This window comes from Xyrauchen texanus, chromosome 6, assembly GCF_025860055.1.
Source record: "Xyrauchen texanus isolate HMW12.3.18 chromosome 6, RBS_HiC_50CHRs, whole genome shotgun sequence".
Classification (NCBI taxonomy): domain Eukaryota; kingdom Metazoa; phylum Chordata; class Actinopteri; order Cypriniformes; family Catostomidae; genus Xyrauchen; species Xyrauchen texanus.
Window position 1 is genome coordinate 20,390,442 of NC_068281.1, and position 23,770 is coordinate 20,414,211.

Below are 23,770 nucleotides of genomic sequence, written 5' to 3' on the forward strand. Positions count from 1 at the left end.
GTAATTAACATAGCACAGAGAAGACCTGTGTCCCATTTGTATCATGAACCACAATATGCAGTATATTTAGATTAGCATGAGGGCCGGAAACTTAGCATTGCAACCTCCCATGTGTTACTCTCAGAAATCAATTTCATTCTTGAATCACAACAGGAGCTCTCCAGACTCTCTCAGCCACTATGGGTCTTTCACGGCAGTTATCCTTTTTATTGCTTATTTCTCTTTTATGCAGAGGTAAGTCTTTAATTTTGAAAACATACAGTTATGTTTTCACTAAAATATATAAATTTTATGGAGATGACCAGCATTAACATTGTATTTATGTTGATTAGTATGACTTAAATAGGGTTCTAAAATAATATCTCTATGACAAAGCAGTTCAATGTGCCAATTGTTGCTTTTTTGCAGCGGATGGAGACGAGGAGCTGCAACAGAAATGGTCAATGACAAAATCTGTGGACAAATCCGTTTTTATAGACTGCCAATTCTCTTCAAAATGCTGGAGTTACATCCACTGGTATCAACAAAAAGAGGGTGAACCCTTAAAGAGAATTCTGTATGCATCAACCAGTGATGGAATAGCATCCACTGATGCTGGTTTTGATTCCTTTAAAATACAAAAAACCGGGTCAAATATGGCTTTGAAAATACTTCATCTGAAAAAAGAACATTCAGCAACATATTACTGTGCTTGCTGGGTGTCAGGCAGCACAGTAATTAAAAATACTGAAACTCTGTACAAAAACTCTGCCTTAATAAGAAACCACAACCCTTCCTGCGAAGCTGATATCAAAATTTGTGACACAGGAAATAAACTATTGCAGCCCCTGCTGGCAACAGCGTGATAATACAGTGTGCATATCATAGATGTTGTTAGATCTGTTCACTACAGAGGTAAATTTAAAGCAGAATGAAACTAAATTAAATTAAAATGAATCACATGTTGACATGTTGAATCATTTATTATGCAATTTTCAAAAAGTCTGCAAGGATATTCTACAACAGTTTCTACAACAGTGTACTTAAAGTGTTAGTTCACCCAAAAATGAAAATTATCCCATAATTTACTCACCCTCAAGCCATCCTAGTTGTATATGACTTTCTTCTTTCAGCCAAACACAATCAGTGTTATATAAAAAAATAGCTTTATAATCAGAATGAATGGTACCTTAGATTTTGAAGCCCAAAACAGCACATCTATCCATTAAAAAAAGTAATCCATACAGCCAGTGATTATAGTTTATAAAGTTCTAAATATGGATATTTTTCTTACAAACATGCATCGCTTCGCTTCAGAAGGCCTTTATGAACTCCCTGGAGCCATATGGATTACTTTTTTGATGAACAGATGTGCTGTTTTGGGCTTCAAAATCTAAGATATTGTTCATTACGATTGTAAAGCTTGAAAGAGCCAGGATATATTTTAATACAACTCCGATTGTGTTTGGCTTAAAGTAGAAAGTCATATACACCTAAAATGGCTTGAGGGTGAGTAAATTATGGGATAATTTTCATTTTTGGGTGAACTAACCCTTTAAGGCAACTACAGACTCTTTTCTGCACTATAGGTGCATCTTTTTGTTCAAGAACTAATAACTGTGGGAATCAAGAAAGCCTTCGGCTCGGGCACAAGACTTTATGTGACAGGTAAGTAAAAGCTTGCATTATCAGGGTTAGCCAAGCACTTTTTAATCATTTAAACTTGTTGGCATACAAATTATTTCTATAATTCAGCTGATAATAGTGAGGAGAATATATTTGAATGCAGCATTCCAGCCTCTGTAATTACTGTGAACCTGGATGTCTTAACATTAGATAGATAGGACATTATATTAAAATGGTGTACAATATCAGCCAAATTGTTCTTTATAACTGTATATCAAGCTAATAGGTGTGAAGAAGTATTTGTAATAGACTTAATCTGAGTGGGCAACTGGTTCAAAAGATTTGGATCTGGAACACGGCTGATAGTAACCGGTAGGAAAGAGTGTCAAACTGAAGCAATGACCCTTTATTTGCTCAATTCCAAACAAATGTGTTAATGTAGAATGTAGTCATGTTCTTCTTGTTACATGCTTCTAGTTTGTTGAAGTTTTGTTCAGCGTGTATTTCTCTCTGTAGAATCAGGCAAAGACAAGCCTGAGGCACCAGAGGTGTCAGTGTACCAATTGTCCTCCGCACAACCAAATGGCAAAAGCACAATGTTATGTCAAGCCAAGAAGATGTTTCCTGACTTGGTGAAATTCTCGTGGGAAATGAAGGGCAAGACCGGAGGAGACTGGACTAAAGTGGAGGAGAAAAATGTTGTGGAGCAGTGGAACAAACAGCCAACGATTGCCGTGACAAGTATGGTGATCGTAGACAAAAATACAGCCAAAAACAACCTTTACCGATGCACTGTTACACACGAGGGAACAGACATTCAAAGAATTGGATTAGCAAAAGGTAATTTGAATTTCATGTATCACGTTCCTCGATTTGTATTTTTTGTTATAAATTGCTGCACAAGATGCAGATAGCTCTTGTTTTTAAATTGCATTTTCATTCAAATTATTATTTTAAAATGTTTTTTTGTTTTTATTCTTAAATATATAAAAACACATATGAGATGAAGTAGATTTAAAAGTAACATTTTCACTAGTTCTTTCATTTGCTTTATATTGCTTTCAATGCTGTCCTTGATTAAGCAATCTAAAAGTTATTTTATAAAGGAAAATATTAAATTATTTAAAATATATATATATAATTTTTATAACTGTATAATCATATTTTAGAAGAGCCAGCAGTGAATACCAATGTTGACGCACAAATCCCGGTACCATGTCCACCCAACACAGAATCACCCTCAGGTGAATAAAGCAATAAATACGAATTTAATATATTTTGGATTTGTATCTACTTATCAACGTTTCAATTAACGTACTACCATTTTAATTTAAGTTAGTTAGATTATTTTTTTCTTCTTCTCATTATTGTGAAGTCATATAACACATTTCTCTGACAAACTTAATAACTGTATTCACACTTCACCAAAACAGAAAGAAAGTTCTTTACTTTAACAGTATATAGGGCTTTTCTGGATTCTTCTACTCAATGTACTTTACAGCCTGACCTTAAATGACAAACATTGATAAATACAAAACACATACAATTTATGAACATAAATATACTTTATCAAAGCATTCACGTGTGGCTTTTTTTCTATTACAGATACTATGGATCAAATACCTAGTCTGTACCTGTTTGTTTATGCATATGTTGTATTGCTCATGAAGAACGGATTTTATTTTTGTGCTGTCTCTATCTTTCTATTGAAGAGAAAAGCTGGAAAGAAGGATGCAAGCTCTTAGGGGCTAAATGCATAATATCAACATGAACAAACATAAGGTTTAAAATGTCCAGTATATTTCTTTGAATTCTTAAAAAAAAAAAGATGCACATTTAAAAATGTACTCCCTCCATGTCAGGAATTTCTTCTCAAATGTATTTCTTCTAAATGTATTTGTTTTAGATCTGTTTTATTAATGCTTCTAAAAAATATGAATGGCTTGATTGTATTTTAATTGTCTTTTTAAAGCTCATAAACAGAAATGCACAACTGTCCTTTTACTTTGTCTTTAAAATATCTTCAATATTTTTATTTTAAAAAATGTATTTTTTTATGTATTCGCTGAATTTGTTGAATAAAATCTGACAAAATCCTGGAATTTTTATTTTTATCCAAACAGCATGAAATAAAAATGTAATTTTTAAATAAAACAGTTGTCAAATAAATCTTATACTTATGTGTTTTTATGTTTTGTTGAACAATGAAACTCTTGTTTTGAAAAGCTGTATGTGTTATCTTGAAATTGAAATGTATAAATTACTTTCTAAATAGACATTAAATAAAGGTTGTATTTGTTAATATTCGTTAATGCAATAGTTCACATGAATTAACAATGAGCATTATTTTTACAGCATTTATTAATAATGGTTAATGCTTTATTTTTTTTGTAGGTTTATACATTTAGTTAATGCATTATGAACTAACATTAACAAACAATAAACAATTGTATTTTGATACATTTAAGATTAACCAAGATAAATGCTGTAATAAAATGATTGTTCATTGTTAGTTCATGATAACTAATGCATTAATTAATGTTAACAAATTGAACCTTATTGTTATCGGTTACCTACAATAATTTGGAAATAATGGATTACATTATTATAGCACCATGCTAAAACATTTTGTAAAACTGAAATACTATTGGCCAAATACCGATTAGGATACATATTATGTGCCAAATATTCATATCAACATTAATATAAAAAAATCTTAGGTAATCCTGTACTAAAATAAAATAATTCAAATGAACAATCAATAAAACAAATAACTACCTAAATACTAAAATATTTGCTAAATTCCTTAGAAAACCTACTTATAAAACATAATGCTTAACATTTACTCATCTTTATTTTTACATTTACTTTTATTAGCTACAAACAAGCACTTTTAATTTCCTTTTAAAAAATTAAGCAGGCAGATCAAAACCCAGACATGAATTTAAAGGCATCAAGTTGTTGATTGAAACCGCTGCGGTAGGAAAATGTGGAGGCGCTTACTGGAATGAACACATGCAGCAGATTAACCACAGCACATCTGGCTGATTATTTATTAGCGGCTGCAGGCTGTTTGTCTTGCTTATCTAAGCTGTTATTTGTGGGCAAGAAGTTTGCAGCAAGCTTTGACTGCAACATCCGTGAGAGCACAAGCTCACTCTCAAGCAGGGTTTCCGTTTGTTTTCTCACCAAAACATACAGTACTGATGCATATTCTGAACAAAAAGACACGCATATAATAAAAACAGTAACTGTTTTAATATATAATGAAGAATACAATCAGATACTATTCTGCATACTTCAAGGCTTTCTGATGGGTACATACAGTATGGAGATACATTTCTTAACTCTAATTATACAAAAACAAAAACTGGAGATCCCAGGCCTGCACCAGGCACATAAGCCCTTATTCAGTAAGCATGGCACAAGTAAAAACTTAAAGAGATAGTTCGACCAAAAATGAAATGTATGTAATCATTTAATGATAATAATACGTTTTATTTATCAAGTGCCTTTCGCACAGCTAAAGGCCACTTTACAAACCTCATGATTTTACAAACCTGTATGATGTAAACCATCTTTTTTCATGCAGGCTAACATTCTACCTACATCTCCATTTGTGTTCCACAAGTCAACTGGGTTCGGAGCAACAAGAGCATGATCAACATTTTCATTTTTGGGTCAACTATCCCTTTAACATGATGGAGATTTTATTTACTTAAGATGATTTACATGTTTAGGAATGCTTATTGATGAGGAGCCAAAAACATAAAAACTTATTACAAACCCATGCATCATTTCATGTCAAATAACTCCTAGTTTAACAATATTTCATGCAAAATTAGGAGAGTCCTTTATTTTGCAAGCCAAATCATTTTAGAAGAACTAAACATGCCTCTACCACCTTTGTGATCATTCACATGGACTGATAGCAAACGTATTAAAAAAATGAAACATTTTAAATCTTCACAAACAAATGAGTGGCAGCACAGACCTGACACCATACTGCTATTCACATTCAGGCATAAAATGTATTTAAATGGACAGTTCACCCAAAAATAGAAATTTGGGTTTGACAGAAATCCTTTGGGTTTCTGTCAAACCCAAAAGGAGACGTTAGGCAGCATGTTAATCTCAGTCACCATTCCGTTTCATTGCATCTTCTGTCATTTAATGAAAGTGAATGGTGCCAGAGTATGTCATTCTGCCTCACATCTGCTTTTATGTTCCACAGTTAAAAGTCAGATTTGAAACTACATGAGGGTGAGTACATAATGACAGAATCTTCATTCTTGAGTGAACTATCCATTTAATACACAGTTCTGCAGACATCTGGAGCTTACAGCATGAACTTGGGAAACAGCAGTCATGCTGTTAAACAAAAGCATAGTTGAGGAGTGTCATGTCTTGAAACATTTCTCAAGTTCAGCTCTGATATCATCTGTTGATTAAGGTCATAATACACATTGTACAGTTCACATTAAAATCCTTCATTCACCGTTTTCAATCAGTACTGCACAATAAACAGAATTGGTTTTGTGCTGATGAGAAAAATGGAGATACAAACAAAGAAAATAAAGAAAAAAAAAAACAATTGCACCAAGAACATTGCCAGTGTGGGCAGACAGAGTACCAAACTGCTGATCGTGGCAGTGGTGGACGTAAGGCAGAGAAACTGTGTGCTGCACTCACTCACACACACACTAACCTGCGAGCAATGCTGGACAAGGCTTTTGTAGGAGTCCGAAACTCAGTGTTTTAAACCGAGCACCTAATTTAAAGGTAAAATAAAATTGTACGATTTAGATGTAGATAATGGCTGGAAGACAATTCTGCCATTTAAAACAGTTATTTCCCCTAAAAATATCTTATGAATACCTGCTAGACGATAGGATCTTGAAGATCATGTTTATCATCAAAGTCTTCATCAGAGTCTACAGAAGAAAAAACAAAATATATTTAGTGTAGAAAATGTTGAGTGTTTAGGAACAAATGTATTATGTATTTGTTTTTTTGTCTGTAATTGAACTACAAGCTAAAAATGTACCACTAAGAAGATTGCTATAAATAAAGAAGACCTGTAATGAATACTTTAAACATGCTTGGAAAATGTTATAACATGCCACACATTTAACCAATTCTCTTATAGTGCTGAATTATATACACAGCACAAAATGTGATTCACACATTTCAACTTCATAACAAAATTCCATCAAACTGAATTGTATAATTTGTAACAAAACTAAATTAACAATAAAAAAAATGTAGCTCTTTTTTTTCTATTGTTAAAGATTACTCAATTCAATTTGGTGAAATTTTATTCTGAAATTGAAATGCATAAATCTTAAAATAATTATTTTGTGTACAAAAAAAATATAGGGTACAACGGGGCTAAAGACCCCAAGGGTAAAAAGCTCATTTTAATGTTCTTTTTCTTCCCAAAAAACACTAAACAGAAAACAACTCCCACAGTACTTTCCTAAACACCAATTTGTCACTATTCACAGCAAAATATTCCTGTTCCATGAGATCATTACATATGCAATGTCTAAAGTTGGATTTTGAGGCAGTTTGATCTAATATTTAATACTTTATAAATATTGCATATTTAGCTAATGAATATCCTGGAATTACTTATTTGTCACTTTAAATTTTGTTTAAAGTAATTGTATATTAATTAAATAAATTCGATAAATGTCCAATAAGTGAAAGGATAGTGTTTGGGGTAAAAAGCACATTGACTGATCCGATCACAGTGGAGACACATTTGTTTATAAAATAATTGTAATGAAATGTCAAATGTGATTTAAATGAACAAGAAATAATGCAACCTATTCTGAAGTGGTTATTTTGAATAAGCATTATCTTAATTTGTTACTCATAAAGGCAACTTGCTGTCTTAAAAGTATTTGCATAAGTTGACAAATTGTGCCAAACTATTGCCCGATTGTGTGTGTGTGTGTATATATATATATATATATATATATATATATATATATATATATATATATATATATATAACCCGCTGGGGGCCTTTAACCACAAGAGAGTGAGCCTTTTATACCAGGTGTGGGGTAAAAGATCCCCTCGGCACCTTTAAAAAAAAAAAGAATTAACACAAATGATGTTGCTCCATCAATATTCAATAAAGATTATTTCATTTCTTGAATCTTGATACTTTGACACTTTGTGACCTGAAAAAAAGCGAATTGTCCTTAAGGTGTGCTATTAGCCTCATTGTACCTTACTTTAATAGAAGCTCTACAGCAAAAAAGACGATGACTAAGAAGAACCCCAAATATGTTTGTGGCACAGTAAAATTTAAATAACTGCATTAAATATGAAAAGGGACACAAAACAATGTAAGATTTTAGATACCTCAGGGGCTGTTCAAACCGAATGTGATTTTGCATCCATCTGAGCTGTTTTTCAATTGTTTTTCTATGGAAAACATGTGCTAAATGAATGATTTCACTGTTGCTGCATTTCTTGCTGTTTTTTTAGCATACTGCAATGGAGTGCCATGTTTTAGATGCCACGTTAAGCTAGGGGCCGTTCACATTGAACTTGTACTTGCTCTAAAAAAAGATAGACGAAGCACCAAGAACATGCAGTAGGTGTCTCGAGACATTTTTAAAAGTGAATGTTCTTTTGAATCTGACACGGACTCTAAAAATGCAGAGCTCCAGCAAAAACAGTGAACCTGTTCAATGATCAAAGATACAATTCTACAGCATGTTTGCAACTGAAACACAGTGTGTACGCCACAATAATGTGTTCGGTGCGAACGGCTCCTTAAAAGAACTTCACATTATAAAAACGTATCTCAAGACACCTGCATACTGTTCCATTCGTCGCACTGAATCTAGCTTTTTTTAATGCAAGAAAGATGTTCCGTGAATTGCCTCTTAGCTGACAGGACTGATTCAACTGCCAGGAAGTGGAAACTACACCAATCTACCCAGAGATTGCATAGAAAAAATGTCTCTCAAACCTCTCTGCATAAACTAGAAAGACATTTATGTGAAAAGACCCATAGACCCATCATCAATGTGAAGAATAAACAGAGTTCAGTAGTGGAGAACAGAGTGACAGGACACAAGTCCACAAGGCTATATCAAAGGCTCTGAATAACATTTGCTTGCACTGTAAGGAAGGGAAGAACAAATGAAGCCATTAGTCCAAAAGAACCATGTGAACGCATGTTTTGAACTTGCAAGAATACAAATTCTTGACGAGTGAAAAGTTTGTAAGAAAAAATGTGTGATTAGACCAAGAACAGATGTCAACTAAAAACTAAAGATTGGGGGGACGTAATCTTTTAGCATTGCATTGCCAAGTAAGGTAATAAACCCAAACATAAGTAATATAAAATAACCTGAATAGACCTGACATGATTATTAAATGATTGTCTGATCGTGGTTATTTGATCTATCAACTGCAATTATAGTACACATCGTATTCCAATAACATTTTATTGTTCTTATATTATAGCTATTCAAGTTGGCTGCGTAAAAACAAAACAAAAAAAACAGTGCAAATGTAAAATGGACCAAGACTCAACTTGACCAAAAAGAGAGACATATTTTAAGTATTTAAAAATATTTTATGTTTAAAATTGCATTTTTGTAAGTCATTCAGACGTTTTCAAAGCCTTAAAAGAAATCTTTTATCAATATGAAGGTATGATGGCAAGCTACATACGAATAAGTTATTTTTTAATGTATAAAGTGGCACACATCTTAATTAAGACAATTTGTATCACCATATCCAAACCACATATTGCTTTTTAAGAAGAATATATTCTAACATAAATCTATCACATTCAAATAATTAATTTTATGTTTCAGTGCTCTGAAACAAAAAGATCACCGAGTGACAAAGTATGATTTGTAATTTAGTAAAAGGAGAGAACTGGTTGTGGGTCTGCATATTTTTGCAATGTAATCCTGGTGCAACATTTCAAAATATACTATTCCTTTAATATCGCTACCGCGGACCGCACTGCACCTGAACTCTGACAGTGGCATTTCCTGGAAAATCCAGGTCTGTTACTAGTGCATAAATGAGTTGAGAACATTATGTCTTTCATGTTTTTAACAGTAATCTGATGAAATGTTTGGGGGTGAATTTTGTGTGGCTTTTGCAAGCTCTTACATTTAATAAGCAAATAAACTTTTACTTCTACCAGTTCAGAGTTTCAACTACTATTTTAGTTTTTACCCATTTTAATAAAATAAATAAGCAATATTTCATTGCTTTAAACGAACATTGCAACTCTGCTACACAAGGTGTAGGATTAAGGATTAAGTGTAGAAAACAGTTGCATTTGAAACTTGTAATAGATGTGATTTTCTGAATTTTTGGTTGAGGTCGAGTTAGTACCTGCCATGGACTCAGGAGGAGAGTAGAACTGGCCTTCTGAAACTGGTCCTGGGTATAAAAGTGGTTCTCTCTCTATTGCACTTTGCACTGAAAGATGCCCTATCACACAGGACACACAAGTCAGTTGAATACTATTACTTCACATGAGAGCAAATAAAAAGCCACAATGCAGAGTTAAATAGTCATCTACTTCCCATTCTTTAGTGATTACTGATGGGTTGTCTCACTGTATATTAATTAGAAATTGGACACTTACTGATTTCATCACCAGCCTCCTGGGGCAGCACTTTGAAGTCAAGGAGCCACGTCTCTATCCATGCCAGGATGAAGGAGATGATGGGTAACAAGTATCCAAAAGCACCCTGAGAGAGGAGCTGGAGAGCAGAGGGAAAATGCTAGGTCAAGGTGAACTTTGAACGTCTATAAATCTCAGTAAAAAGTAGGATGAAAAGCAGCTCCTACCTTTGATACAACTACTTTTACTATCAAGAAACCAGTGGTGAAGGCCGTAGTTATCTGTAATAAATAAATGTATCACAATAATGTAAATCACAATAATGTAAAGTGGGGTTCAAAAGTCTTCTGGTGAAAATGCTTCTAATTTGCATATTCTCATTAAAGTATGAAATAAAAAACTAGTTGAACTTTAATTTCAGAGTTTCATCCAATTTGTCCCCTTTTGCTTTGACAGCGTACACTTAAGCTGGCATGGACTCCACAACTTGATGATCCATGTGAATACAGTATGATTTGATAATGTTCCAAAGTGCATCTTGCATGCAAAGGTAGCACCTTATGTTCAAAGATGTAAACATGGAACATGTCACTAATTAAATTAGTGACAGCACCTAGAAATAATGCAGAATCTTAAATATGTCTTGTTCAATTTACATCACAATGTGCCTTTTGTGTGTGTGTGTAATTTTTCAATATTGTAAAGCTTTGTTTATTTCCATGTTTAAATTAGATTTTTGAACCCCAACGTGTATTCTTTTGAACATCAATCCAGACTACAAAGCTATGTGTTTGAGTGCAGATCAATCCAATACTTAGACAAAGTAGCTAATTTCTGTGCTTTTAACAAACATTTAGAATAAAAGCGATGAAACTACTGCAGCTCATGCAACACTTCCCTCTAGTGGATGGTGGCGGAGAGTAAAGTAAAAGGGACGCTTACTGCAATGGCCCACCAATGACGCAGTTTACACACTGCATATGCCAGAATCAAGGCTGCAAAGCGGAACACTGCCAAGAGCTGAGGAGAAAGCAACAGATATTGTAAACCGAACAAATATGTAATTTAACACCAGCACATGTGCTGATAGACAAGTTATGTCTGCTCTTAAAGACCGGTTTATCAACATTTAATGAATAATTTATTGCTTCTGAGAATGCAGACAGGTAGCAGTTTCAAAATGATTTACATCAAGGGATCACACGGTATTAGCATAAATCTAGGCCAATCAGCCTAATGGCAACTTACAGGGTAAAGTCTAGAGATCGGCTTACTTTCTGAATACCAAGTTCTTAATATAAAACATCTTATTGCTTATCAACAAACATAGCATTGTCTTATTTTAAAACCCTGTCACACTAAGACAGAAAATTGTACAAATAAAGGACAATATTATCCATATAGTTACAGTATATAGAATATACACACTGTATGTAAGTGCAACAAAGAACACCCACACTTGTACATAAAAGAAAACAAAACAACCAATTTATAGGCATGTGACACAAAAAATAAGTGCTGAATTCAAGCGCAAAGTTAATTGTTTGATCAAAGTAATCAAAGAGATATTGGACAGAGACCATGTAGTTAACAAGAGGTGTAAATGAGGTCATCTATGTAGAGTTAGAAAAGTCTTGAAAAGGGAAGTGTGGGAGGAATGTGTCCTGACATTTTACCCCCAGCAGTTTCAACTTAATTCACATCTTCATGGTTGAAATGCTGGTGATTTCCATTCTAAACTGAACTCCATTGAAAACAGATTATTTGTATACATGTGTCTTTGTTTTGGCAATACATTGTAGTGTATAGTACTTACAAATATGTCAAAAAAAGATTTGTGGTAATCATATTGTAACACCTCTTTCATCAACTGATCTTGTATACCACCATTGACCTAAAGGAGGATAAACAAAAAAGAATGAACTTCACTAAGCATTTAACTAGAATGTAGACTGTTACAATTAAACTAGTAGGAATATGCTTAAAGTCATAGTTCACCCAAAAATGAATCTCATCATTACAGTACACACCCTCATGCCATTCCAGATGTGTATGACTTTCTCTCTTCTGCAGAACACAAATGGAGATTTGTAGGAGAAGATTTCAGCTCTGAAGGTCCATACAATGCAAGTGAATAGTGACAGAAATTTGAAGCTACAAAAAGCAAATGAAGTCATAATAAAAGTAATCCACACGACTCAAGTGGTTTAATCCATGTCTTCAGAAGCGATCCACTTGGCTTTGGGTGAGAACAGACCAAAAAAATGTTTCACTGTACATCTTGCCATTACAGTCTCAAGGCACGATCATGATTTGTTGAAGTCAGAAGTACACAAACACTTAGGTTGAAGTCATTAAAACATAAAAATATATTTTTTTATCCACTCCACAGATTTAATATAAGCAAACTATAGTTTTGGCAAGTCCTTCAGGACTACTTTGTGCAGGACACACGTAATTTTCCAACAATTGTTTACAGACAGATTGTTTCAGTTTTAATTGACTATATCACAATTCCAGTGGGTAAGAAGATTAAATATACTGTTAACTGTGCCTTTAAGCTGCTTGGAAAATTCCAGAAAATTATATCAAGCCTTTAGACAATTAGCTTCTGATAGGAGGTATACTGAATTGGAGGTGTCCCTGTGGATGTATTTTAAGGCATACCTTCAAGCTCAGTGCAACTTTGCTTGACATCATTGGAAGATCAAAAGAAATCAGCCAAGAATTCAAAAAGACATTTGTGGACCTCCACAAGTCCAAACACCTGAAGGTAACATATTCAAATAAAGGTACGGCAAATATAAACACCATGGGCCATCATTCCGCTCAGGAATAAGACACATTCTGTCTCCTAGAGATGAACGTAGTTTGGTGCGAAAAGTTCTAATCAATCCCAGAACAACAGCAAAGGACCTTGTGAAGATGCTGGAGGAAACAGGTAGAAAAGTATCTATATCCACAGCAAAACGAGTCCTATATCGACCACAGGAAGGAAGAAGCCACTGCTTGAAAACTGCATAAGAAAGCCAGACTATAGTTTTCAAGTGCACATGGGGACAAAGATCTCACTTTTTAGGAAATGTCTTGCAAGCCGACGAACACCATCCCAACTTTGAAACATGGGGGTGGCAGCATCATGTTGTGGGGTACTTTGCTACAGGAGAGCCTGGTGCACATCTCAAAATAGATGACATCATGAGGAAGCAAAATTATGTGGATATACTGAAGCAAAATCTCAAGACATCAGCCAGGAAGTTAAAGCTTGGCTTAATGGCTTAAGGACAACAAATTCAAGGTATTGGAGTGGCCATCACAAAGCCCTGACCTCAAGCCGACAGAAAATTTGTGGGCAGAACAGAAAAAGCATGCGCGAGCAAAGAGGCCTTCAAACCTGACTCACCAGGTTACACCAGTTCTGTCTGGAGGTATGGGCCAAAATTCCTGCAACTTATTGTGAGAAGCTTGTTGAAGGCTACCGAAAATGGCAATGCTACTAAATACTAACAAAGTGTATATAAAATTCTGACCACTGGGAATGTGATGAAAGAAATAAAAGCTGAAAAAATTATTCTCTCTACTATTATTCTGACATTTCACATTCTTAAAATAAGGTAGTGATCCTAACTGACCAAAGACAGGGAATGTTTTCTACAATTAAATGTCAGGCATTGTGAAAAACTGAGTATAAATGTATTTGGCTAAGGTGTATGTAAACTTCTTCAACTGTACTTCCAAGTGCTTGTCACATGCTCAGAGCACTAGGGCGCTAAGAAGTACAATCGAACTTGAAGTCATGATTGCCAAGGAGATTTCTGTGAAAAATAAATATATATATATATTTTTGGTCTGTTCTCACCCAAAACTGATGGGAAAGATTCAGAAGTCAGACTACATTTACATGGACACCAAAAAGCAGCTTATTGTGAGAAAGTGGCTTTCCCGTTTACATTCAATGTATAAGCGTTTACTCCCCTACACATGCAGATCTCTTGGAGAAACCAAGGTGTGTTAAACTGCTTTCTCTTAATGCTGTTAGCAGTGTAAGCAAATCAGCGTTCTGTTTACATGACATTTCAGAACGTTGCTTTCTGCAAAAACCCTGGAATAAACCGGTTTCTTAAGTACATGTGAACATGGTCACTGATTAAACCACAAGAGTTGTATGGATTATTTTATGCTGCCTTTATTTGCTTTTACCCAAACAAAAGGTGGTACCCATTTACCTGCACTGTGAGAACCTACTGAGCTAAGATATTCATCTAAAAATCGTTCTGCAGAATAAAGAAAGTCATACACATCTGGGATGGCATGAGGGTGAATAAATGATGAGCATTTTCACTTTTGGGTGAACTATCCTTTTAAAAATATGAAAATTTAAATCTGTATTCATTCAGTTACCCTCATGCAGTTGAAAACCCATATGCATTTCTTTCTTCATTGGAACAAAAAAGTAGATTTTAGGCAGAATGAGAGCCTTAATTACCATTCACTCTCCTTGTATGGAAAAAAAAGATGCAATGAAACTGAATGGTGACTAAGTCCTAACATTCTGCCTTACATTTCATATGGGTTTGGAACATGATGAAGGCAAGTAAACAATTGCATAATATTCGTTTTTGGGTGAACTATTTGTTTAATTTTGCATCTACTCCAATAATAATAATAAAAAAAATTATACAAAAAAAATGCACATACTGTACTACATTTTTAAAATATAGTGATTTGTAATTTACTTGCAACTCTTTTAATGGCAAGAGGTGAAATTGTCAGTGATACCAAAAACATACATTAAGCTCAATGATCCACAGCAATGTGATGAACAAAAGGTCAAAGGTCACAAACAGGCAGAAGGTTCTTCGGACATCAGAGATGCACTTCTTTTCTCCTGCTTCATAGGACTCGACATAGGCAGAAATGGGGGTGGAGTTAATGGAAACCACACCTCCTAGAGCTGCCCGTGAATCCACACTGCTGCTGCACTGGCTGTCCATGATTTGTCACTCCATTCACACTTACAGTTCTGGAAAGTCAGACTCTGTAGTCATGCCTAATTCTGAAAGGATACAGACATTTCAAACAGTGGCAAGAAGTGAAATTGTAATATTTATTGCGGGCATATTATCAGGCATTTATGACTTCCTTATATCAACAAAACCAGAAAATGTCCTGTACAGAGTTAGCAAATGGATATGTTCAAAAGATACAAAAGAGAGAAAGGAGAAAACATTAACATGCTAAAGCACTGTACAGTTGAGACACAGGTCTGTCCTAATAGGGTTGCAGACAAATGCAACTAACAATTTAATCATGGATAGCTAGGATAGCAAAATAAACAGGCTTTCAACTTTTAAAAGGGAGGACAAAACGCTTATAAACATATCCTTTGTTGTTGACATCAAAGGCAATGCAACCAATCAAATTCAACAGTGTTTTGGTGCAAATTAATCTTGTTCTTTTGTACAATAAAGAGTTTTGGTACAGTTTTGGGTTGCCACTTGAGTCCTGAAGCTAAAAGAGTTAAAGGGTTAGTTCACCCAAAAATGAATTCTCTCATGATTTACCTTTAAACCATCACAGATGTGTATGACTTTCCGTCTTCAGCAGAACAAAATGAAGATTTTAATAATCAGATTTCAGCTCAGTTTGTCCATACAATACTTGTAAATGGGTGCCATCAGGCTGCTGGCTATTTGATGGTCCAAAAGGCATATTTATGCAGCATAAATGTAATCAACACGACTACAGTTGATCAATTAATGTCTTTTGAAATAATCTAATAGGTTGGTGTAAGAAACAAATCGATAATTAAAACATTTTTAACTTTAAATCGTTGCTTCCAACAGCACTGTATTTCTGTTTGTAATGAACTAACTCTTACATGACAGTCTTCACTCTGATTCCTCTGTTGTCTACGAAGCGCACGCTTCCGACGTTCTCGCGTGAATGCGCCATTGTGCTTATGTCACTGATGCATTGACTGCTGTCAGGAAGTGTTTTTTTAAAGTTAATAAACATTTTTTTTATAGATTTATTTTTTTACACAAACCTATCAATTTGCTTCAGAAGAAATAAACTGATCAACTGGAATTGTGTAGATTAGGTACAAAAGGCTCTGCGGATTAAAAGGCTCCAATGATATGATTTTCTCCCAAAACACTAAATAGCACTTTCCTTAACACCTCTTTGTCACTATTCACTGCAAAATATTCCTAATACAGTGAAAACCCCTATTAAACACATTTTCCTAAAGTGGGGAATAGATTTGGGCTCATTCATCCAATCATAATAAAGATTAGTTTGTTTATAGAGTACTTGAGATGTAATAAAAAAAAAATACTAGGACTGTCAATTTAGCAGAAAAACTAAATTCGATATATAGTTTAAATAACTCATTGCTTAATCTGAGAAACATTATAAGAGTGCTCTCTTATAATGTTTCTCAGAAGCAACCGCAAAGTACCTCCACCAACAGTAAGGGGCTGTTCACACCTAACGCTTTTGCATCCATCCATTTGTTTTTCTATGTAAACGTGCGCTAGAAGAACAACTTTGTCTCGCATTGTGTTTGTTTATTAAGCGTCTTGTGCAGGAGCGCTGTTTGGATGCAATGTCTAATTAAAAAGAACTTTAAAAAGCATCTTGATACACCTGCTTTTTGTTAAACTGTATTTGGTGCACTGTGTCTAACCTTTTTTAGCGCAAGAATGCAATCGGTCTGAAGTCTTAGTCAGTTCTTGGCCTGCATCCAAAATTTTAATGCTCAGTTTTAGCACTGAAATGTGCATTTATTTTTATTTTTTTACGAATATTTTAAACTCAAAATGTTATTTGACAGCTCAATACCCAACTTGTATGCTGCCTTAATATGCCTTTTGGACCGTCAAACAGCCAGCAGCCTGATGGCACCCACTTACATCCATTGTATGGACAAACTGAGCTGAAATCTGATTATAAAATCTTCACTTCGGTTCTGCTGAAGAAGGAAAATCATACACATCTGGGATGGCTTAAAGGTAAATCATGAGAGAATTTTCATTTTTGGGTGAACAAACCCTTTAAGAACCACAGATTTATATATTAACATGAAAAGAAACATCATTAATGCACACAAGCAAACATAAAATCTCCTTTCTTTTAACTTAATTAGAATTCTTTCACTTTAAACACTTAACAAATCCAAAGCTTTCAGTTAATTATACTGAAGTGTCCTGATCAGTAACCAATCAAATTAAATAAATTGTATTAGGCTATAATGTAATTTTAGTGACAAATAAGATCGCTGCACAATGATGACTTTTAAGACATTATAGACAGCTTATTTTTCTGTAGGACTATGATTTTCTGTAAAGCTGACATGAAACGATGCATGTTGTGAAAAGTGCTGTCTATGAAAAGAAAGCAATTACCTTATAATTGTGTTGTTGTTACAGTAAACACAGCACAGCGAGTCACTATCAGGAACATTTCAAGAAGTTTTCCAAAAATTTGTTCTGAACATAGCAGAGCATTTACATAAAAAAAAAAAAAAAAACATTTGAATGACTGTTTGGTTTAATAGGCCAAGTTCCTCTTACTGCTGTGATTTACATAAAAACAATGAGCCCAGGGTTTTCATGACTTTTCATGACTTTTCATGACTTCCTAGGTAACCCAGTCAGGCTTTTCCCTATAGGTGTTCCTCAAAAAAAGACAATTATTAATGCGTCATGGAATTAAAATAATTATTAACAGATTCAATATAGTCAAATGTTTTATTTATTTTTATTTTTGTTCTAATGTTACATTTATAAATGTAATTTTAAGGTAAGAATCCACTCCTTCCCCTCTTTTTGGTTGATTTTAATTCTTATCTAAAATCTTCATTGTGCATTCCCAACCAAAAAAATCTCAGAAATGTAAAATAATACTTTTGATGAATAGTATTGAAATAATAATAACAATAATAATAACGCTTTCCCTCTGGCCGGTGTGCTTTTCGATTCTTTCTTTTTTGTTGCTATGCTCTCTTTTACAGTATGAGTTCTGAAAGTATGCATACTGGGCTTGCCATAACTACAAATAAAGGGAATTGACTTCCTCATGCTGTGAAGTATATAATTATAATAGACTACCTAACTGACACAATGGTTACAATTTTTAAGTGAAGAATAAATATGTTGCTTTATCCACGGCTCGAATTACATTGTAAATGAAAAAAGAGACCAGGTTCTTAACAAAAATAAAGTACACGAAACAATTCAGTGAACAATTGAAGAGGCAATTTCAGAGCTCTGCCAAGCCAAACCAATGTGCATGCTAGGAGCTAGCATGATAGTACAATTGTATAAAAGAAAAAGCAGAGCTAATTCTTTAAATGTGCAACACAGTGCCATAATTACACATAACAAATGACTAACTTGTCAACTAAAAACGACGACAAGCGAGGCAACCAAGTCGCTAACCGTCCTGAAAACTATATCTCCAGCTGTATCGAGCTGTTTGTCAACTCCTGGTTCTTCACTGTTCAGTTACTGTTGTCACATCAGCTTAGAATTCAAAACATAATATTAAAGCGATTATGTTCCTTACCTTAATTTATAATGATATGAATGTAAACGTTATATTATATCCACCCAAGAGATCACCAAACGATCATCTGGCTCTAGGTAAATACATCGCACCATCTGATGATTTCAGTTTCAGACGGACAGGAAACTGTCATTGTTGTTTTGCAAAGGGAATTCTGGGATATGTAGTAGAATGCGTTAACATAGAATATATGTGTGTGTGTGTGTGTGTGTGTGTGTGTGTGTGTGTGTGTGTGTGTGTGTGTGTGTGTGTGTGTGTGTGTGTGTGTGTGTGTGTGTGTGTGTGTGTTGCACGTGAAACTACATTTTCAAAAAACATAATTTAGTATGATTTATAATGTTTTCCTCATGGGGACCGACAAAATGTCCCCACAAGGTCAAAAATTTAGGTTTAAGATTTAAGATTTTGCTATCCTTATGGACACATCTGGTCCCCATAAAGTGACACGCACGCACGCACGCACACACACTCAAATGCAAAATAAATACTTTTATTACATTATAAATAATATAAAAATATATATTATATATCATGATTATCTGTGCACTGATTTTACTGTTTTACATGATTTGACTGGTCAAAATGCTGCTTTGTATTATCAGTCTCTGGGTGTGTGTGTGTGTGTGTGTGTGTGTGTGTGTGTGTGTGTGCTATAATTATAAACTCCGCCATTTGCATCGGTTTGTTTGTACGACCACGTATTAAAACACCCTTACCACCAGATGGCAGAATTTATTTCTGCCTATACTTTTCAATTCAGTTCGCCTGTCTTTAATGTTTGTTCAATGTTGTTGGCTTTTAATATGGTGGTACTCGTCCAACGTGGGTGCTGAAATAATTTTTTAATGCTTTAAAACAGTGCTAAAATGTCTAAACTGACCCAGACTCAGTATGAGTCCAGTGACGATGAGCTCCCCGAGGAGGTCGCTTTTGATGAGTCCAAAACTGCTGCGTTGAAGAGTGTAAAAGACGCGCTAGAGTCAGCAAGAAGGTGAGTGTTTGTGATTACACACGAGTTTCGGTACAACGTTCAAATTGTTACTAAAATTGTAATTACGTGACAGCCGATTATCCACTTGGATGCTGTGCTCTCACGAAAGGAAAACAATATATAATTTCTGTCTCATTTGAGTCTTGCATATAGTATTAAAATAAATTACGTTTACGTTGTGTATCATTTTGTTTTCAGAGAAAAGAACATATTGAAGGAGAAGAGAAGGAAAAGACAGCTACTTTTTCAAGAGCAAAAGGTACAAAGTGGTGAATAGTATTCTTCCTCAGTATATCTACTATATTACCTTGAGTAAATGTGTATTCACTTCTCACTTAATTGTATACTTGTCTTATCTGTGAACATATGTGGAAAGGCACAGGTTGTTTCATGATAATACTTGCAGTGGCACGATTTACTAATTACACTGTCGATTTGCAAATATAAAGACAAAATTATTGAAATCATATACGACTTCTGTTGCTTTCAAGAAGAGAAAGTGTCTTCCTGAAGACCTTTTGGAGGAATTCGATGCCTTGCCTCAAAAGTAAGTACTTCAGTTGAGCTAAAACTAGTTTATGTCATTCATTTTTGGAAACATTTAAAATCATCTCCTTTCATTTTAGACAGCCCATGACAAAGGACAACAACAACAAAGGTAACCATTTTTAAAACTACTTGATGGTATGTTTAACTGTAAACTCACTATAATTTTCTTTATAAACATTTATAATTGATTATAATTTATTTAATCATTTTGAAATCCAATGACTATTTGTAACAACTCTTGATCTTTTAGATGAGGAGGCGACAGAGGAGGCTAAAAAGATGGTCCCCAAAAGGTAAGCTAATAATATGCAAATTGACAATAATGTTTACTGTCACTTTACTGAAAAAGTGCAGCATATAAAATAACATATTGCCTAATTTTAGTTTGCAGGACAGCTACAGTGTAGTGAGGCTGAAGGATGAGTCAGCTGCCAAAACAATGCAACAAAGCGCCATGGATTTCATTAATTCCCGGCTTTACGGACCAGGAACCAAAAGAACCACCAGTACGATATCACATCACCTCTTAGCCCACACACCAATGGCTTGCACTGTTTAGACACTTTTTTTTTGCCAGATTTATTACTCGTACAACCTCCGACTCTCTGTAATAGTGTGTAAATGTTATCTTCAGATGCAGAACATCTGTCTCTCCAAAAGAAGAGGGGTCTCAATCAAGGTGCAGCTGTAGAGTTTGTGAATAAAAAATGGGGTGCGTATTAAGATTTTCATATGTATCGCTATAAATTGTCTGACCGTGTGCAACAGGCTGAGCTGTCTATGTTTACTTACAGGCGCTGACCATAAAGTGAAGGCTGAAAAATCCAACAAGAGATTTATACAAAAACAGAAACTAGTTTCTTCCTGAGTCCTAAAACAGGAGAAAGAACTGGTGGATTATGAGCCACTTCACCTTCTGTTCTCTGATTCACGTGAGGATCATGTCTGGAGACAGCCTCACATTTAGAGCTGCTGCTTGACCGGGGATCATACATTTAACAAGACACCTTTTGTTATTTCAAACATTTATTAAGCCTCATCTTTAGTTAATATTCAGACATACGAGTAATTTGTTTGTTGTGCATCAAGTAAGATTCAAGCGATGAGTCTTTGCTCAATAAAATGACCAGTTTCTTGACCCTTGTGCACAAATTGAAATTTAAAAAAACGCAGCTTTTTTTTTTTCTCCAGGGTTTCACATGCTGAATGCGAATTTTCTTCATATTTGGATATTTACTGTAGACTTTAATACATGTAAGCCAGTGTAAAGCATGACAATTCTGCATTTTTGTATCTTTCAAATTAGGGATGCACCGATCAGACACCTGGTTCGCTATCGGCTCCGATACTGAAGCTTTTAATCGGATCGTGTATCGGTCTGACGAGCCAAATCCTATACTGTGTGTTAGTCATGTTCGTTCCTGTCAAGCTCAAAAAATGACATAAAATAACCATTAAATCACAATTAAAGTAGTTCATATGACTCATATTTATTCAAAGCCACTTGAAGATGGGCGATAGCTCTGTGAATCACAAAAGGATGTGTTTAATTGGTAAATATATAAAATGCACACACAGCTCCAGAGTGTCAGTGAATGGCGCTGCTCTGTTTACACACACTCGCAGATAATTTTAGCAGTGTGCAATATTTGAGCACTACTCCTGAACAACATCTCAGATGTAGATGCTCAATAGTTCGGTTCACTTATAATATGCATTTTACCAGAATTTGAATAAGAAGTGTATTAAACTACTGTGAACTTGCCTAAAAACAGACATACACAGGACTTCCTGGAGAGTTCAGAATGTCAAAATAAAAGTGTGAGGGTTTAAAAGTTAAAGGTGCATGATTGAGTTCTTACTATATATTACTATAATAATATATAATGTGTTTACAAATTATAATATTTAAGTTGAATGGGTTCAAATAATAACTGAAAAGTGAGCTGATATCTTACAAATAAATTCAACAAAAAAAGAGATCTGAATCCTTTAAAGTCCAGATAAAAAAAAATATCTTCCCTGTCCAGCCCTGTCTACAAGTCACATAAAATTTGAATGATGGTTACAGGAGGAATATGTCGCAACACTCAGTGCATCACACCCTGCTGCGTATGGGGCCAGAGTGCCCATGATGACCCTTTCCACCGTCAAAAGCGCCTGCAATGGCACGCGGTCGTTGGAACTGGACCTTGGAACATCAATGTGTTGCCCTGGCCTCCAAATTTCCCAGATCTCAATCCGAGTATCTGTGGGATGTGCTGGACCAACATGTCCGATCCACGGCGTCTTCAGGGGTCTTGTAGAGTCCATGCCTTGGCAGGTCCGCACTGTTTTGGCATCACGCGAAGTTCAAAAGCATATTAGGCAGGTGGTTGTAATGTTTTGGCTCATCAGTGTATATACAGTGCATTCAGAATGTATTCAGACTCCATTTTTTCATTTTATGTTATGTTGAAGCCTTATGCTAAAATGCTTTATTTTTTCACATCAATCTACACTCCATACCCCATAATGACAAAGCAAAAAACTGATTTTTGATAACTTTTCAAATATATAAAAAAAATAATTAATTATCACATTGGCATAAGTATTCAGACCCTTAACTGAGTACTTAATTGAAGCACCTTTGGCAGCGATTACAGCCTCAAGTCTTTTTGGGTATGATGCGACAAGCTTTGCAAAACTGGATTTGGGTATTTTCTGTCATTCTTCTCTATAGATCCTCTCAAGCTCTGTCATGTTGGATGGGGACCGTCGGTGGACAGCCATTTTCAGGTCTCTCCAGAGATGCTCAATTGGGTTCAAGTCCAGGCTCTGGCTGGGCCACTCAAGGACATTTACAGAGTTGTTCTTAAGCCACACTTGTGTTATCTTGGCTGTGTGGTTGGGGTCATTGTCCTGTTGGCAGGTGAACCTTCAGCCCAGTCTGAGGTCCTGAGAGCTCTGGACCAGGTTTTCATTAAGGATACCTGTGTATTTTGCTGCATTCAGATATTCTTCAACCCTGAGCAGTACCCCAGTCCCTGTCAATGAAAAACACCCCCACAGCATGATGCTACCACCACTGTTTCACCGTTGGGATGGTATTGCCCAGGTGATGAGCAGTGCCTCTTTTCCCCCAGACATGATGCTTGGAATTAGTTCAATCTTCATTTCATCAGACCAGATAACCTTGTTTCTCACTGTCTGAGAGTCCTTTAGGTGCTTTTTGCACTGAGGAGAGGCTTCCATCTGGACACTCTGCTATAAAGCCCAGATTGGTCGTGTTGCAGTGTGTGTTGTCCTTCTGCAAGTTTCTCCCATCTCCACACATCCCAAATCTGTGCCTTGACACAATCCTGTCTCTGAGCACTGCAGGAATTTGCTTTGACCTCATTTCTTGGCTTTTGCTCTGATATGCATTTTTAGCTGTGAGACCTTATATAGACAGG

General features: G+C 35.1%; 2 protein-coding genes and 1 gene segment (V, D, J or C); 2 read left to right on the forward strand and 1 right to left on the reverse strand.

Annotated features, from left to right (window-relative positions):
• The first annotated feature begins 741 nt into the window (after positions 1–741).
• LOC127645356 (T cell receptor gamma constant 1-like) lies at positions 742–3,593 on the forward strand. The segment is given in 5 exon segments: positions 742–894; positions 1,569–1,647; positions 2,122–2,445; positions 2,775–2,849; positions 3,211–3,593. Coding segments are annotated over 5 exon segments (645 nt in total).
• Positions 3,594–4,690: 1,097 nt separating this feature from the next.
• On the reverse strand, positions 4,691–18,929 carry LOC127644712 (STARD3 N-terminal-like protein). The gene is made up of 9 exons (XM_052128038.1): positions 18,797–18,929; positions 15,016–15,281; positions 12,042–12,119; positions 11,168–11,245; positions 10,453–10,506; positions 10,247–10,364; positions 9,991–10,089; positions 6,484–6,539; positions 4,691–6,376 (listed from the first exon to the last, which is right to left on the reverse strand). Exons 2-8 carry the CDS (start codon positions 15,217–15,219, stop codon positions 6,487–6,489), a joined length of 684 nt encoding a protein of 227 aa, XP_051983998.1. The 5' UTR covers positions 15,220–15,281; positions 18,797–18,929; the 3' UTR covers positions 4,691–6,376; positions 6,484–6,486.
• Positions 18,930–19,592: 663 nt separating this feature from the next.
• On the forward strand, positions 19,593–22,179 carry LOC127644713 (nucleolar protein 7-like). The gene is made up of 8 exons (XM_052128040.1): positions 19,593–19,787; positions 19,986–20,046; positions 20,279–20,334; positions 20,414–20,445; positions 20,587–20,629; positions 20,721–20,842; positions 20,971–21,048; positions 21,131–22,179. Exons 1-8 carry the CDS (start codon positions 19,663–19,665, stop codon positions 21,202–21,204), a joined length of 591 nt encoding a protein of 196 aa, XP_051984000.1. The 5' UTR covers positions 19,593–19,662; the 3' UTR covers positions 21,205–22,179.
• Positions 22,180–23,770: the final 1,591 nt, after the last annotated feature.

What these genes read in the sequence shown, in the direction of transcription:
- LOC127644712 (XM_052128038.1), bottom strand. Translation starts at nt 15,219, where the DNA reads ATGGACAGCCAGTGCAGCAGCAGTGTGGATTCACGGGCAGCTCTAGGA. An exon ending in TAAAAGTAGTTGTATCAAAG is followed by an intron (nt 10,365 to 10,452) that starts GTAGGAGCTGCT and finishes TCTGCTCTCCAG; the next exon opens with CTCCTCTCTCAGGGTGCTTT. An exon ending in GGAGGCTGGTGATGAAATCA is followed by an intron (nt 10,090 to 10,246) that starts GTAAGTGTCCAA and finishes CCTGTGTGATAG; the next exon opens with GGCATCTTTCAGTGCAAAGT.
- LOC127644713 (XM_052128040.1), top strand. Translation starts at nt 19,663, where the DNA reads ATGTCTAAACTGACCCAGACTCAGTATGAGTCCAGTGACGATGAGCTC. An exon ending in TACTTTTTCAAGAGCAAAAG is followed by an intron (nt 20,047 to 20,278) that starts GTACAAAGTGGT and finishes GTTGCTTTCAAG; the next exon opens with AAGAGAAAGTGTCTTCCTGA. An exon ending in GTTTGTGAATAAAAAATGGG is followed by an intron (nt 21,049 to 21,130) that starts GTGCGTATTAAG and finishes GTTTACTTACAG; the next exon opens with GCGCTGACCATAAAGTGAAG.